This window comes from Hetaerina americana, unplaced genomic scaffold (assembly GCF_022747635.1).
Source record: "Hetaerina americana unplaced genomic scaffold, ioHetAmer1.1.p SCAF_7, whole genome shotgun sequence".
Taxonomy (NCBI): Eukaryota; Metazoa; Arthropoda; class Insecta; order Odonata; family Calopterygidae; genus Hetaerina; species Hetaerina americana.
The window spans coordinates 7,338,926-7,354,018 of NW_027287316.1; the positions used below are offsets into that span (position 1 = coordinate 7,338,926).

The 15,093-nt window shown below is 35.5% G+C and overlaps 1 protein-coding gene across 1 annotated transcript in view; it reads right to left on the reverse strand.

The window, feature by feature from the left end:
- Positions 1-1,187: 1,187 nt before the first annotated feature.
- The window catches only part of per (period circadian regulator), a 157,190-nt gene continuing 143,284 nt past the window's right edge, over positions 1,188-15,093 (reverse strand). The window contains exons 19-24 of the mRNA XM_071595307.1: positions 12,705-12,925; positions 10,729-10,834; positions 9,604-9,684; positions 8,450-8,572; positions 7,637-7,819; positions 1,188-6,616 (exon numbers count right to left, since the gene is read on the reverse strand). Coding sequence (XP_071451408.1) covers positions 6,524-6,616; positions 7,637-7,819; positions 8,450-8,572; positions 9,604-9,684; positions 10,729-10,834; positions 12,705-12,925 — 807 coding nt within the window. The 3' untranslated portion in view covers positions 1,188-6,523. The remainder of the gene's footprint in view (positions 6,617-7,636; positions 7,820-8,449; positions 8,573-9,603; positions 9,685-10,728; positions 10,835-12,704; positions 12,926-15,093) is intronic.

Below are 15,093 nucleotides of genomic sequence, written 5' to 3' on the forward strand. Positions count from 1 at the left end.
TAGAGGCCTAACTTTTTACATTCCACCTCTTGATTTCTTGCTGAATGTTTCCCAACTCTTGCCCTCACCATCGCCCAAATATTCCAACTCCTTGTTTTCGGGGAGGCCATCATATTCTGTCTCTGCCTTTGTGTTGCTATCCAATCCACTCAGCTCTACAGGATTGCATGTGGTGTGATCGTGGTGGCCTTGCCTCTGCTTTCAGCCATTATGCACAGTCCTGTAGGTCCAGTCCCACGGTTGCCAGGACTCATTCTCCTAATGGTGTCCATCATATTTTCTTGGGATATATAATTGAGGCAGTCTCCCATTTCCTTCCTAATGGGTGTTTTTAACAAGACCCCATCACCTCAACGGCCAACCTACTTGCATTAAATGCCTTTGAAGTCTCCTCACTTATGAACAGATGGAACGGCTGCAGATTACCTTCATTTGGCTCCCTCCATCAAAATGTCTGGCATGGTTGACACTACCAGGATAAATTTTCATTGCTTATACCAGCACAGCTCTGGTGGACATCGAAACTACCATGCCCTTCCATCAGGTCAAGGTTGTAGTTGATGGGAAGGGAATGAATACCTGTTTGAGTGCTCTTTTGAAAGAGAACTTAAAGTGTCTTTTGATGAAGATAAAATAGTGGACTCCTTGGCCTTTCTTAATAAGAGGAGGCTGATGCCGACACCAGATTTCTCTCCATCATTCCCTATTCCTTGAAAATCCTACTTCTACCATATAAGCAATCTATCCCATCTGGTACAAATGATACCAGCGGTCAGCCATTTTACCACTAACAACTATTACTAATGTATACAATATACATACTAAAACCAAATTATAATCAGCTGACAAACTCAGATCAGCTGATAGTCACATTCTCAAAGGAAAAAATATTTTAATGACTACACTATCATTCACCTAAATGTCAATATTTTTCCAGTCTGTAGCTAAGTTAGTTCTTAGATTATATTTGGTTATTATACTCCATTTTATGTATTTTAAATTAAACTTACAGGATTCAAAACATGATGAATACCTTTGCTCCAAATAATGCCCATCCCTTATTAAACTTTCAATGAATGGCGTAAAGAATACTTATTGATCAATGCAAAGATAGACATTGACTTACTTCATACCAAATCAGATTGATGACGGAAATGTAGACTCTCCAAAGCAATAAAAAACCTGTATTTATATATCAATATTTATTGTTGGTAAACATGAAAAATATGGACAATCAAACAATCACCACCGCTGCACGGTTAGTAGGATTGTCTTACACATAAAATATCTCGTGGTGTAGAGACATGGAAATACTCCTGTTTTCATAAAAAATATAAATTCATACAAAGTTTTGATTTAATTAATTTCCCTACAACTTCAGGTGTACACAAAGTGCTCAGACACGAAACATGAATCTTAGCTCTCTTTACATGCCTAAGACGAATACAGTGCTCAAATATAACTAGTACACTGCCTTGTACATGCAATAAATTTATATCCATCATTTGAAAAAGTACACAATAAGTCAAGTAACCTTTTAAACCTTGCAGGAATACTCCTAAGTGAGAAATTATCAAGAAATTACCACCGTCTTAAAAATAATAAATATGTGTGTGTGTATGTATGTATGTATGTGTGTGTGTATGTATGTATGTGTGTGTGTGTATATATATATATATATATATATATATATAAATATATATATATATATATATATATATGTATGTATGTATAAATAAATATATATATATATATATATTTATATATATGTGGGTATCTGTGTGTGTGTGTGTGCATATAAATTTCAATTACAGCTCAGGTAAAAGAAATCTCAAAAAGTATAGATTTCCACTCATGACTAGAAGCTGCTGTATATCACACAAATAAGCATATCAAAAATACCCCAGACCCCCAAAAGTGAGAAAGTAATTTAAAAAAAAATTTGTTGAAGAGGAGATATCACAGAAGATCTGATTCACACCGGGACAGCATTTATCAAAGTTCACTTAGGGTTGATGCGTTCACTCACGCACACATGCGCACAGTTCCTTAATATATTATGTGTACATATGTATATCATTACAAGAACATAAGACATGACAAAAGCAAATTCATTCTCCCATTAGCTTTGAACAGTAATTTCCCTGATTAAGACTGATCTTGCACAACAAGTGGTGTATCCATGAGATGCGTGCTAATCAATTTTGTTGGTTTCTGGTCGCAGACCATACCCAACAATCCCTTTCACAACTCACAGTGTTGCTGCACAGAGTTAAATTTCGGGAAGACTTTCGGGAGGTCAGTAGTAATGGTTGAAATTAAAATTGCTCATGAGAGATGAAAGTACCTGATTGGAGAGTTGTACCTTATAAACTTTAATGGGGTTGGCTCCCTAGTCCCAATTTCACTCACTCTTAAGAAAGAAATGCACACCTTGAACAAAATTCTCATGTTGATGAGGGCAAATATGACAAATCTGCAGGAAGGTCATTTGACATAGCAATGCTCTAATATGGCCTGATTCAACAAAATCCCTGCACACATCCCTTCAATGACAGATAACTATGACGTTTAAACTAATTGATTTAAAAAAATTTTAATTCTGTAATAATTCAATTTTGTTAACCTTTTAAAACGTTATCAAAACTATTTTGGAGCAAGTCCTCACGTTGAGTCATCTTACATTTTGCTATTTTGATGCAGTGTGGCCACCGACTGCTAACTCAAAATGTCAATATGTCAATTTGTTTCAATGCAATTAGTTGTCTCCATTGTTTGATCAGTTTAAATATTCTATTACTCTGGATGCATACATTTCCAATATTAAAGTATTGTCAATGCAACAATTTCAGAGCGTAAAAATCATTCGCCTTGACTGGGACTCGAACCCAGATCCCTCAATATCCGGTCGAGTGCTTTAGCCACTTAAGCTACCGAGGCGTCCTCTTAAACTCTGAAATTTTTGGGGCTATTAAAGGAACTAGATGTTATGACGAAATACCGTACATACAATGTCACATGCATTCGTAGTCGTGCGCGAGGCACCACTGTCCACGAGGTTAAAGCCAACTTTAAACACTTATGGTGTTAATACTTTGACAAATTCCAAAGAAACTGCGGGAGATGCCCGTGGGAGATGCTTCCGTTAAAAGTTACTGTTGCGGCATCTCCTGCAGTTTCTTTGGAATTTATTAAAGTATTGTACTCTGAAATCACCGAAAAACAATAGATAAAATATCTAATATGTGTTGGAAAATCCCATGTATGGTGCAGCTCTTTTAAATAACATTGTGTCAACTAACACCATGGTGCAAGTAATTGAGGATTTAGCATATTCCCTTAAAAACTGAGGACGATGTGCATTCATCACAAAATATTTTAGCAAAATCATATATGCTGGTATCACTCACTTCCATTGGGATCAATAATTCACTTTAAAACAGCTTCTAACTTAGAAGGGATTAACAAGGCAGGGGATTTTACCAAACCAGTTTCCTACAGATCCTCATAATGAATTCTGTCTTCTCAAACTTAATCACAGAAATCAATGATAACATAGCAATGCCCATTGTTCCATTCCATATATGCCGGGTTGTTTAAATGCATGAAAGGCTATACAAACAACCAAAGACATTAGCTCTAATTTACACATTTTTCACAGTCTCGGGCAAAGCTAATTGACACGGGAAGAACTCATTACCATTTAAGGGACACATAATTCAGTATGGATTGATTAATGCACGAAAAATAAATTGCATGCATTCTTATATTCCAAAAAAACTTGTAAATAGTTGTGGGAATATTTTGGATATTAAATGTGAACAGGAAATGTGACCTTGACTCAGAGTAAGCAGACTATTTGAATGCAAACATACATACTTTGCAGTCACCACTTGTCCAAGTGGCCAAAATTTAAAACTATCTCTCTATTTGTGATTAAAGGTTGATTTTAGTCTGTCCATTTTACTGAAGACTGAAGTAATTCTTAAACTGTCTTTATGACATTGATTTAACTTTGGAATACTGCAATTGGACATATGATTTTCAGCAACCATTCTCTTTTTCCTATGATAGTTGTGAGTGCATTTTTTCTACCCTTCTGATCACTCTCCCTGAGGCAATTCTTATCTTAATAGGCATGATAGAGCAAAACAAGTATCTAAACTGATATGTCCCTGTTATTTTCCTGATAGTAATGATGAAACTAAGAATGATTGCTTGAAGATTAAGAGCAGTTGACATGAAGGATGCAGTGATATCATCGAGTCTTAGCATGGGTTTGATTACTGTGGTAGGTCCAGTTTCCTTTTGCTTATCCATCTTTCTTCAGACTTAAACCTTATCCTGCCCATACCAACTACCCTAATTTTCACGGGTTTATCTGATCAATTTTTAAGTGGTTATGAGATAAGATTGTAGACCTATCAGATTTTCTATCATATGTATTTGTGGTAATGCTATCTTAGAAAACATACCGTATGAAGGATAAACAAATTATAGTTACTTGAAACAGTTATCATAATGATTCTGCCCTATCAGAACATACATGCATGACCTTGTCTTCTTTTGTATATGAGTGAATAATGTAGGTAGCTCAATTGAGTTTTTGAGCAAAAACGTGTTTTAATCCATTAGCTAGAAAGTTGAGGAAAGGCAGTATGACTTACGATGTCGACCTAATGTGTACATCGATTAAAAAACTAAAGACTTTTAAACAAAATAATAATTTATCATAAAAACAATTTTTTTGAATAATGGGCACTTTATAAATGGTTTTTCTTTATATTTGAGGGTGGATAACAGACCTGCTTCAGTACCCTTACCCACATGACGGTATTCGCTATAAGGAATCACAAAACTGCATCTGAATAATAAAAAGCAATGCCACATGAGAAAAGCATCACTCGTGAACCTCTCAAGTTTTGTTGCAACCAGAACGTCTCCCCTTCAGCAATGGTATGAAATTAATGACAGGCTTTTCAAGATTCTAAATTGAAGATACTTAAGGGAATACAGGTTGCACTGTGGAAAAATTAAAGAAATTCAAGTTTTCCTAAATTTGCTCTGCTAATCCCTAGTTAAGCCGTAATTACAGCATCATAAAATTTTAAAAATGATGTTACAAATTTGTCGATGTTATACATCGCTTTACTTTGACTCTAAAATGTTCAGAAATTATTCTTTTGACAATATATACATGTGGCTACTTTGATTCGCTCATCAAAATGTGAAATAACAACTCCTGAGATCCAAGCTTAAGACTAAAAATTGATTGAATGGCTAGGTATATCTTAGTTATGATTTTCTTCTACAGTACAGGGTGCTTATTGAATCTAGTTGAAACTGACATTGTAAAACATTTCACTCCAAATAATTTCCACAACAAGTCGGATAAATCTAATACCAAACATCTTAAACTTAAAAAAAAAAAATACTCACAAGCTAATATGTCAATTTGAATATGTAATATGTCAAAATAAAATTACATATTTTGTATATTTGAAATTGCAAGCGTGCTAGAAAAACATAAAACTTTAATTGACTGAGATACTTAAACTAGTAGAAAATATTTGTGAAATATTCTACCGCTGTGGCATCATTTTATGAAATAGTGTGGACCGACATTTCCGAATATCAGTCCTATTTGTCAATGCTCTAATTAAAATGCAATTTTCATCTAAAATGCACATCTCATTTGATCAATCCTCATACCACCCTAGCATAATTTAGAGCAATTTTCTTTAAAATATAAATCTTCTTATCATTATTTTGTATAATTCTTAATGTCCAACTATCATGCTTAAATGCTTATTGTAAAAAATAGACTGAATTTCACAGATACTATGATTTGTTTATAATAATGTATAATGCCACAGTTTTATTAATTAATATAATGAAACCTACTAGAAATAAAAAAGTAGGGCAGACTGCACTGTCATAATCAGACAGAACCTCAAATCATGGAACCTCATGAATCACATCTTTGACTTATCTACTCTTCACCTTTGGTTTTTATATTTAGCAGCACTGCTCGTTTTCTTCTCATCAACAATTCTGACAAAAAATACATGCAGACTCATTCCATAGTATATGCTCTCTCTGAACAGTGATTAGTCACCTTTCATGAAATAGATACCTTACAAATATATGCTGTATGTGTATGAAATGGTAATAAAACATTGGAAAACATCGTTTAAATGCATCCCTGGGTCAAGGAAAAACAGTTTCCAAACTGTATGAGTTTCAGATATGACTGGCAGTGATGATTTGCACACTTGTGAGGGCAAAGGACACAAATACACATTTCAATGTGAGTGGATTAGCATTGGCTCTGAAAACAGCTCATTCATTCAAGTGGAAGCATGCATTCACCAGCATATGATACTTTATACACCAAAACAAACACTGTATTCAAATTCTATTCTAGATATAAAAAACAACACTTATAAGAATACTAATGATACTTAAATGTACACTATAAAGATGTCAAGATATCTAATGTTTCTCAACACCTCATTGTTTTTCAGGTTGAGAAGGATGGGGGTGGGAATGGGGCATCTTCTTCAAATATCATCACCAACTTCCCATAATCCATACTTCTCCTTTTCTTCTTGCTCTGAAATTGAAATGTGAATGTCAGATCTTTACCAAATAGTACACAATATACACGAGTTGTATTTTGTTCAATAAGAATCTGTTCTGCCTTTATTGTATACAGTATTTGGAATTTGAATAGGTAAATCATGATGTTGCAGTTTGCTATGTCCTATTGAATACGTTAAATTGTAACTTTATGTGCAACCATATTAAAATATGAAGCCAATAGAATCCACTGCATAAAAATTAAAAATCACTACTATAATCAAATCCTAAGTACTGTATATTTTATGGTTTAACAGATGATTTTTTCTTCCTTGAAAATGCATGCACGAACTAATTTGTAACCTACAAACTGAAGGTCATGGTGGCATGTGTCCTCAACTTTTAAGCTCACACAGAGAGTAGTAATATTCAGTGGCCATGGAAAATGATAGACCTAAATCCTCAAATAAGTATTGAAGCCACTTGTAAATTATTTATCCTCTAGTGCATAATTTACATGAAATTCTAGCTAGAGCTTGATTAGAATGTCAGTTATGTTATCACAAATATATTTTAGGCTATTAAGGAACTCTGTTCACCCATGTACACGTATAGTCCTCGTTAAATACCACTTGGCACTATGCAAGGGCAGACAACTTAAGTGTCTGAGTAAAAGGTCATGATGTACACTTGCAAATAAATACCAATGAGGAAAAGTGCACCTAACAAGCTCATTTCAAGATTGAAAACCATTTGATAAGATCATCATTTAAGCAGATCATCTTTTAACTCTTGCACTCATGAATACAACATTCAGAGAGGGTTCAAGTACCACTAGCAAGAGTGCAATAAAACATAATGAAATCAAAAAATAATAATGGCACCAAATAAATGTTAAAATTTCTCCGTGAAGTGAGCCTCTTTCACTTCATGTAAACAGGCGTGCATATTTAATCGTGTTTGTTTCACTTGAGAGTTGAGGGTGGCCTCTAGGTCAGGGATTGCAATTGACATAGTTTCTCGAGCACACAAAGGTAGAGGGGTGTGTGGTTACCTTGCTGCCAATCCTCGAAGGTGAGGGGCTGAGGTTGATACCCCTCCCATTCAGTGGTGCTGGTGCCTCATCCGTCCCACTGGACGTGAAACCCCCAGAGTCCTCCAGGCTCAGTTTGGTGGATTTGCCCTCCAGCTCCATGTCCATGTAGAGCTGGCTCAGTTGCTCATTCACGGTGCTTGACTGCTCAAAACAGAAATATTACAAGCAAAATTAGACCAAGGCACATTACTGGGGGGCACGAATATATTCAAGAATGCAAAGTTACGTGAAATATTAGCTATTGTTAAATCTGTATTTTCCTAAAAAAAAAACAAAATACATGATTTTGAATAGTTTTCATGATAAATTCTGCAAAGTAAAGTTTTTCATGAATTTAAAATTCTTTGCTGATATAAATTGGAATGGAATTTTGATAATATTGTTTCTTTTTGGTTCTCAATTAAAAGCAGTCAAAGTTATCACCCTAGTGAGTAAAATTAACACCCAGTGAGGCATCCATTTGTATCGATCACATGAAGTGCAGAATCCATACACACTGAGTTCGCTTCTGTGGCATGAAGTGTTCTGGCCAAGCCACTGTGAACTCTTTGCCCTTGGGATGAGTTATACCGAACCAGACCAACAAGCTAATAATGTACTGGCACTCTAAAACACTTGTGAACAGGGAGCAGAGTGAACACTCACTGTCTAGATTTCTATTCCCAACTTTTTTCATGATTGTTTTCCTGAATGCTTGAAAACTCCATTAAAATTCTCAAAGTTCATAACATGAAATCGAGATATATACCCTGAGGAGGGGAGAATATGTACCTGGGCAACTGTTTTCAATGCCTTCATATCAGCTTCCAAAACATTGCGAAGAATTTGGTCATCCATTTTGTAACGTAATATTAAGTCAGGTGTGACATCAACTTCTTCTAACCAGGAAGGGCCCTGTGAAGAAACAATTTCAAGAAATTATTTTTGGCAATTATCATAAGTCATAAATAGAAAATGAGCACATCCAAGTTTCTTAATCAAAAATGAATATTAGTCATTAGGTATATGTCAACAAACTAAAATTAGCCCACAAATGGTAATTTGAAGGTATCTAAACTGTTTACTTAAAAAAAACACAAACCAAAAGCTTAAATATTTCAGAATCCATCTCCTTACAAAGCTATATATTTAGCTCAGCACTGTTTACATACTTTTAGGCACTCAAACAGGTCAACAAAATAGTTCAGTAAAAGGATGATACCTTAAAATCATCTGCAAGAATCCATTTCAAATAGAAATTCTACATATGACTATGCATACATGAATTATGATGCAGAAGTTTTCCATCCCCTGCAGTTATAGTCTATAAGGAAATTAATCTGAATATGGTTTATAGGGGAAAATGCATAGCTTCTGGTTTAAATACTATATGAAGAGGAAAAGATCTTGTATTTCACCATATGTACTAAGCAAAATTTTGCTTGCTTTTCATTACTTTTACATTACCAGTGATTACGTAACTTCTTTTCTGGAATGATTGACAATATTTGAGGTCTAAAGATGCTTGGAAACCAATGGCCATTAATGTAGGTGGAATATAACAAGGTAGAAGACACCCAGGGTTATAGGTTTGGATGTGCTGATGCAGGTATATTAAGCAGTGAGTGGTCCATGATGATAAGCAGAGGAATTTTTTAAGTTCCGAAGAAAAATTTCTCTCGTGGCATTATAGACAATCAGGAAAATACATTGTAATGAAGAGTCATTGCATGATTGATGGGGATATTGTTTGTGCCATAATTAGTACAAGCCATGGGGAAGAGGGTGATGGAAGGTCAATGGGAGTGGAGGGGAACACAGTGAAAGTGAAGGCTAACACTCCAAGAAAGTTATGAATAGGCAATGCAGAGCATGTGAGGGGCTGTTGGTGCTGCCTGCTAGAGTTAAAAGTCAAACTACAGAAAATGGTATTTGAAATTATTCACCTTTCTCAATGGCTTTGGTCCATTTTTCTCTCCAATAGCTCCTTTCACTCTGCCATCTGACCCCCAAGACTTCCCATTACCCTGAGATGGAGAAACAGAATATTACACTTTCAAAGCCAAACAAGTCTTGAAAATTACCAAATTTGTACAAGAGCCACATTTTTACAAATCCTGAATAGACACAAAGTAAGAATTATTGACTGCTTTCAATTGAAATTGTAACTCATTCCTATCTTTCAATACAATTGCTATAAAATAAAACATTGGAGCACTTTTGAAGACTAATTTATATTAAGAGCAGAATATTCATTGGAAATAGTTTTACATTGTATAGCACCTTCAGTTCCTGTTATTTAATCAAAAGGTATATACATAGTTTTTTGTGCAATGTATTTTCTTCTTTATTTGTCACGTGCATTTATCCCTTAGCCATCCAAGAAAGAAATGCTGTTTTGGCATTATATCATACAAAAATATTTCAATAGTACAATGGAGTGAATAAGGCTAAAGAGTATCCGCTCGTATTTGATTCAGTATTTTACGATGAGGTAGTACCATACAGAAACAAAATCCCCGGATAATGTCAAAAGGCTAACGTGATCTCCATCAGGAAGTAAAATGTTTTTTTGGAAAATGTGGACTAAAGTCACCCTTTCCTCTAAAGCAACATCAAAAATTTCATGTTGAAAAGCTGTATATTTGACTGCAGTCTTGTTCCAAAAGAGTTAATAGCAACATTTAATGTCACTTAACACATCTACAGTAATTTTAATGAGGGATATCACATTCAAATATACCATCCAGGTAGGAGTAGGTCCTCAGCTTCAAATCAAAGGCCCACTTTGCCTCTAGGGACTAATTTCAAGAAAATTTTAAAGCATAAAGAACTCCTCAAATTCTAGCTTGATCAAATGGAAAGCATGACCCACAGGCTAATTTGAGTATCAAAAGTTTGAATCTGGCTGCGGTGTGGGGGGGCTAGGTGGACCTGTGTGCCCTAAGGGCAGTTCCAACCCAGGAAAATGAAACAATGAGCCAAGAGGAGACCATGAGGATCCCAGGGTCACAAGCACCACTGCAAGCATCAGCAGGGATAAAGAAAATGTGAATTCATTGGGAACTAACCTTGAAATCATTGCAGCCCAAGGTTTCCCCTCTGCCATCCCAAGCAGAGCTCCTCATACTCTCATCACTTTTATCTGTCCTCAGAAATGAATAGATTGATGAATAGCTGCAATGTGAAAAGGGAAAAGAGGATCATTGTAGGTAAATTTTAATGCAATTACCACAGTTATACATCCATATATGCACATACCATGTCAACATATACAAAGATTCAAATGTTTCTATTAATAAAAACAAATGTATTAAAAATAAGTTACACCAAAATATTCTGTGGTGCTGCCAATGCATTAGAATTGCTTGCAGAATTACGTGTACATTGTAACATCATAATAAGAGTGAAACTTATAAATGGTGTAATATTTAGAAGTCATAAGTCTCTTGTATTTGAAAATATAGGAACTTTTATATTATCCTCAAGTTAGCCCTGTAAAAAAGTTGGAACTTGAGAGATTCAAATGATAAGAATTTGGTGCAGCATCTGTCATATGTTTGAATTGCTTTTTGATATGTGATAGGTTGAGTTATAATTTCAGGCTGACATTTTCATGTCAGTGGTAGTTATTAGGGACCAAAAGCTAATCATTTGTGCCATTAGGGATAAGTGTGCTTTGCTGGAGAAAGAATGATCATGAAATGGAGGAAGGATGGAGAGAAATCTGGCCTCAGCATTCGTATTTTCTTTAAGAAAGGCATCAAGAGGTCCACAGTTTAAGTTGCAGTGAGTATGCCATCTGATGGATGGCATACTCATTGCAAGTGATCTACACACACAGGATCCTAAGGAGGAATAGGGATACAGCTGAAAAATACTGCCATCTCCGGAACTCAAACCCAGACCCTTTGGGTGGGAAGCCAGTACATTACCCACTTCACCATTTCAACACATTTGTGTTTGTGTGGGTAATATAGTGTGGAAGTTAAAAGACTCAGTTAACTTTAAAGTAACATTCCAAATGCACAAAGAATCCTTTGATGAGTTTGTTAGATTAAGGGTACTGAGCACATAGTACAGATTTTCAATTCTCCTCCAATGGAAATGATTGCAATACACTGATTGGGTTTTGCAGAAGTCTGAGTACAACTTTGTCAATGGTTACCGTAATCAGGGCACAGACTCACATCTTTTGAACAGAAATCTGTTTGTGGAATTTTAATTATTCACCACCAAATATGGATGGCCATTCTTCAAACCTACACAACTTGAATGATGTGATTGTCCTGGAAATATTTCATGGCCCTGACTATTACTCTTCTTTGTACCTTGGAGTGAAAAAAGGATGATAAGTTTTTGGTTTATGAACCTGAAAGCACTCAGCCAAGGATATAGGGACCCAAATCTGACTGAAAATCAAGGGAGAAAATATAGCAAAATCTAAACTATTGTACATTTTACTTTTCCTGAAAGTGTTAATTTTATTCTTGTAAATAGTTTTATGAAAGCTTATATTCCGCATTAAAACTACTTAAAGTTAATAATTATCCCCTGTAAGTTTTAGGTGTATGTGATGGTGATTGACAAGTAGATAATCTACTAAAAACAAATGCAGAAAGTAGATATTATAAAACCTTAACTAATGTGTTGATGGACTGTCCTGAATTGACCAAAAAATTACTGTAATTTTCACAGGCTAAATTAAATTTTAAAATTTACGAGAGCACTTCTTCTCTGTCATCACTTGGAACTCAAGATCAAATCCATTGCAAAGTGTTACTATGCTAGGCTGAGCAGAACATGATGCAATGGAGAGTTTGAGTCTTCGGGAAGCTAGGATTCCAAGTGGGCAATGAAGCCACAAGAATTTACAATTTAATGACCACTTCAGCATAGGCTTGTGTGTAACATCCCCCATCCTGGAGTGACCATTGTCAGAAAAGAGACCTCAGGACCACCCCACTATGCATGGCCATGTTCGTGAGGAGTGTTTTGAGCCCTCTTCCACATGGTGTTCCCACCCTCTCCAAAAGAGAACACCCACCTGCTGTCATCGCAAATGGTTTCCGGGTCTTGCAGCAGGTTGAATGACCTTGGGAGGTTCCCATTCCTGCTGTTGTTACTGCCATTCCCAGACATCTTCCTCTCCCCACTGAAGCGATAGTATTCATCATCCGCCTCTTCATCTTCCTCCTCGAGGCCTTTGCCCTTGCTCAACCTTGAGGACCCTATCGACTTACACTTCTTCGAAACTTCCAACAGTTCCTGCGTGGAGGAGAGGGTGTATCATTAGGCCAATGTTGAGAGGAAGAAGGAAACAGTCAATGTTAGCCTCTTAAAGTACTGCCACATGCTGCATCACAGCGTTTTATGCAAGAATACATATTAAATCACAATTTATGCTTCTTTATTCATTGATTCAGAATCAATGACTAACTATTCCTGAAAAAAAATAATAAAAAGTCCAAACATTTTAAGCTGGGCGCTGAGTAATAGCAGTCCAAAGGACAGAATTGAAGCCTGGCAAATGTGCACAGTCCATAAGAACATGGAGGAGAGAGAGAGAGAGAGTGAGAATGGAAGTACAAAGTATGTGTAAAACACTGTGTACAGTGCACTTTATTTATGTCTTATTGGATGTTAGTACAACATATTGTATGAAATTTCTCAACTAAACTTCAACATATTGAAGAATATGGTACTACTATCACATTATTCAAAACTGGTATTGTCTGTGGCTTCATGTAACCCTGGTACAACTTAATAGGGAGTGTATTATCCATCGTTATAGGGACACTTCTGTACTCTATTTCATATCTATACTCTCTCACAAAATAAAGTAATACACCGGAAGATTTACTTGACATTGAAATGGTGTATTTATTAAACTTTTCACAATACTGACTTCTGCAAAATTAGAAATCAGCAGGCAACATCCTATATCAAAATAAAACATTTTCAAAGGATAGTAACATCATCTGCCAAATGGCAACATTTAAATTCTCCATCTGGTGCATGAAGTAATCTAGAATCTTCTCAATAATTTTTTAATATCTCTAGATTGGTCTCATTCTGTGACTGATAGGTGCGGTGAACATGGAGTGAAAGAGGAAATTTTTCCTTGATAATATTAATTAAATGGAAGGAGATACTGTTATTGACTTTATGATTGTGCATTTAAGCTAGCATCATTTGTAAAATGCTATATATAAACCTTTGAAGAAACTTGGAGAGTTTTTCTTTAAAAAGCCGAAATTAACTCAAAATGCATGTCACAATATTTAATTTCTCAATAATAAAAGGGGCAATAAGCTTAAGTACTTCAGATTAGCCATTTTCAACATGTGCAAACGTAGTAGACAGAACATTCCATTTTATACAGTCACTACTATGATGGGGAAGTTGTTCAAAACTCTTAATTAGTTTTAATGGGAGGCAACCGACAGCTAAGGTCATTTGAACCACTAGGGATGGATGGGAAAGGAAAGGTGGGGAGAAACCTGGCGTCGGCATTAGCCTACTCTTGTCGGAAGGTGCCAAGGGGTCCGCAATTTAACGTATTTTAATGCACTTTTTATTTACTTTTCTCTGAGATGTGACTCTTGGTGATAACAAAAGAAAGTTCTATCTCCAAGTTTAATTTTAATTCAGGTTTCATGATTGTGTGTTGCTTATATTTGTTTTAAAGTCCTAAAATTTTGCCTTGAATTTTATATGGATTCTGTTTTCTTTGGAGGAGGGGGAAAACTTATCTGTATTCAAATTTCAACCAATTTTCTGGAAATTTTGATTCTTCCAGATTTTTTTTACAAAAACACTCACCCACACTATCAAATGTCAGACTTCTAGTATGCCTAGAAGTGCCCAAGCATTTATACATTCCTCATTGAGTGAGAAAATGAATGAGTAGTGACCCAAGTGCAGCTTAACATATGGACAAATTTTGATATAAAGATATGTATTTGAAGGACCAGTAGCAGCCAGTATCATATAGAGTTCAGCATCTGACTGGAGGACCCAGGTCAGATTCCTGCTGGATGCAACTATCCTGAAGTGGCCATACAACTTAAAGGGAAGGGTCAACCTCAAAATTCAGGAATCCCTGACTCATTAGATCTTCTCTAGAATTGAGAGAGGGGAAAGTCTTCTTCTAAAAATTAGACTTGGAGATATTTGATTTTGGGCCTGAACTAGCATTTAACTTAGATCTGTGGACTTACAGAAATAATTCCTCTTTCGCACCTCTTATTGTCCACTATTTTAGATATTGTGGAATTTGAATTTCAGTAATTCAAGACTGGACCCTAAAGACATGCACCATGAGTTTTATTTCTCTCAGTATTTTTATCTTATCTTCTTTTTAGTTATATTAATCGTTATGGCAACTATGTAATGAAACTGTGTTCACGAAAAAAATGTCCGTGTCATCTACA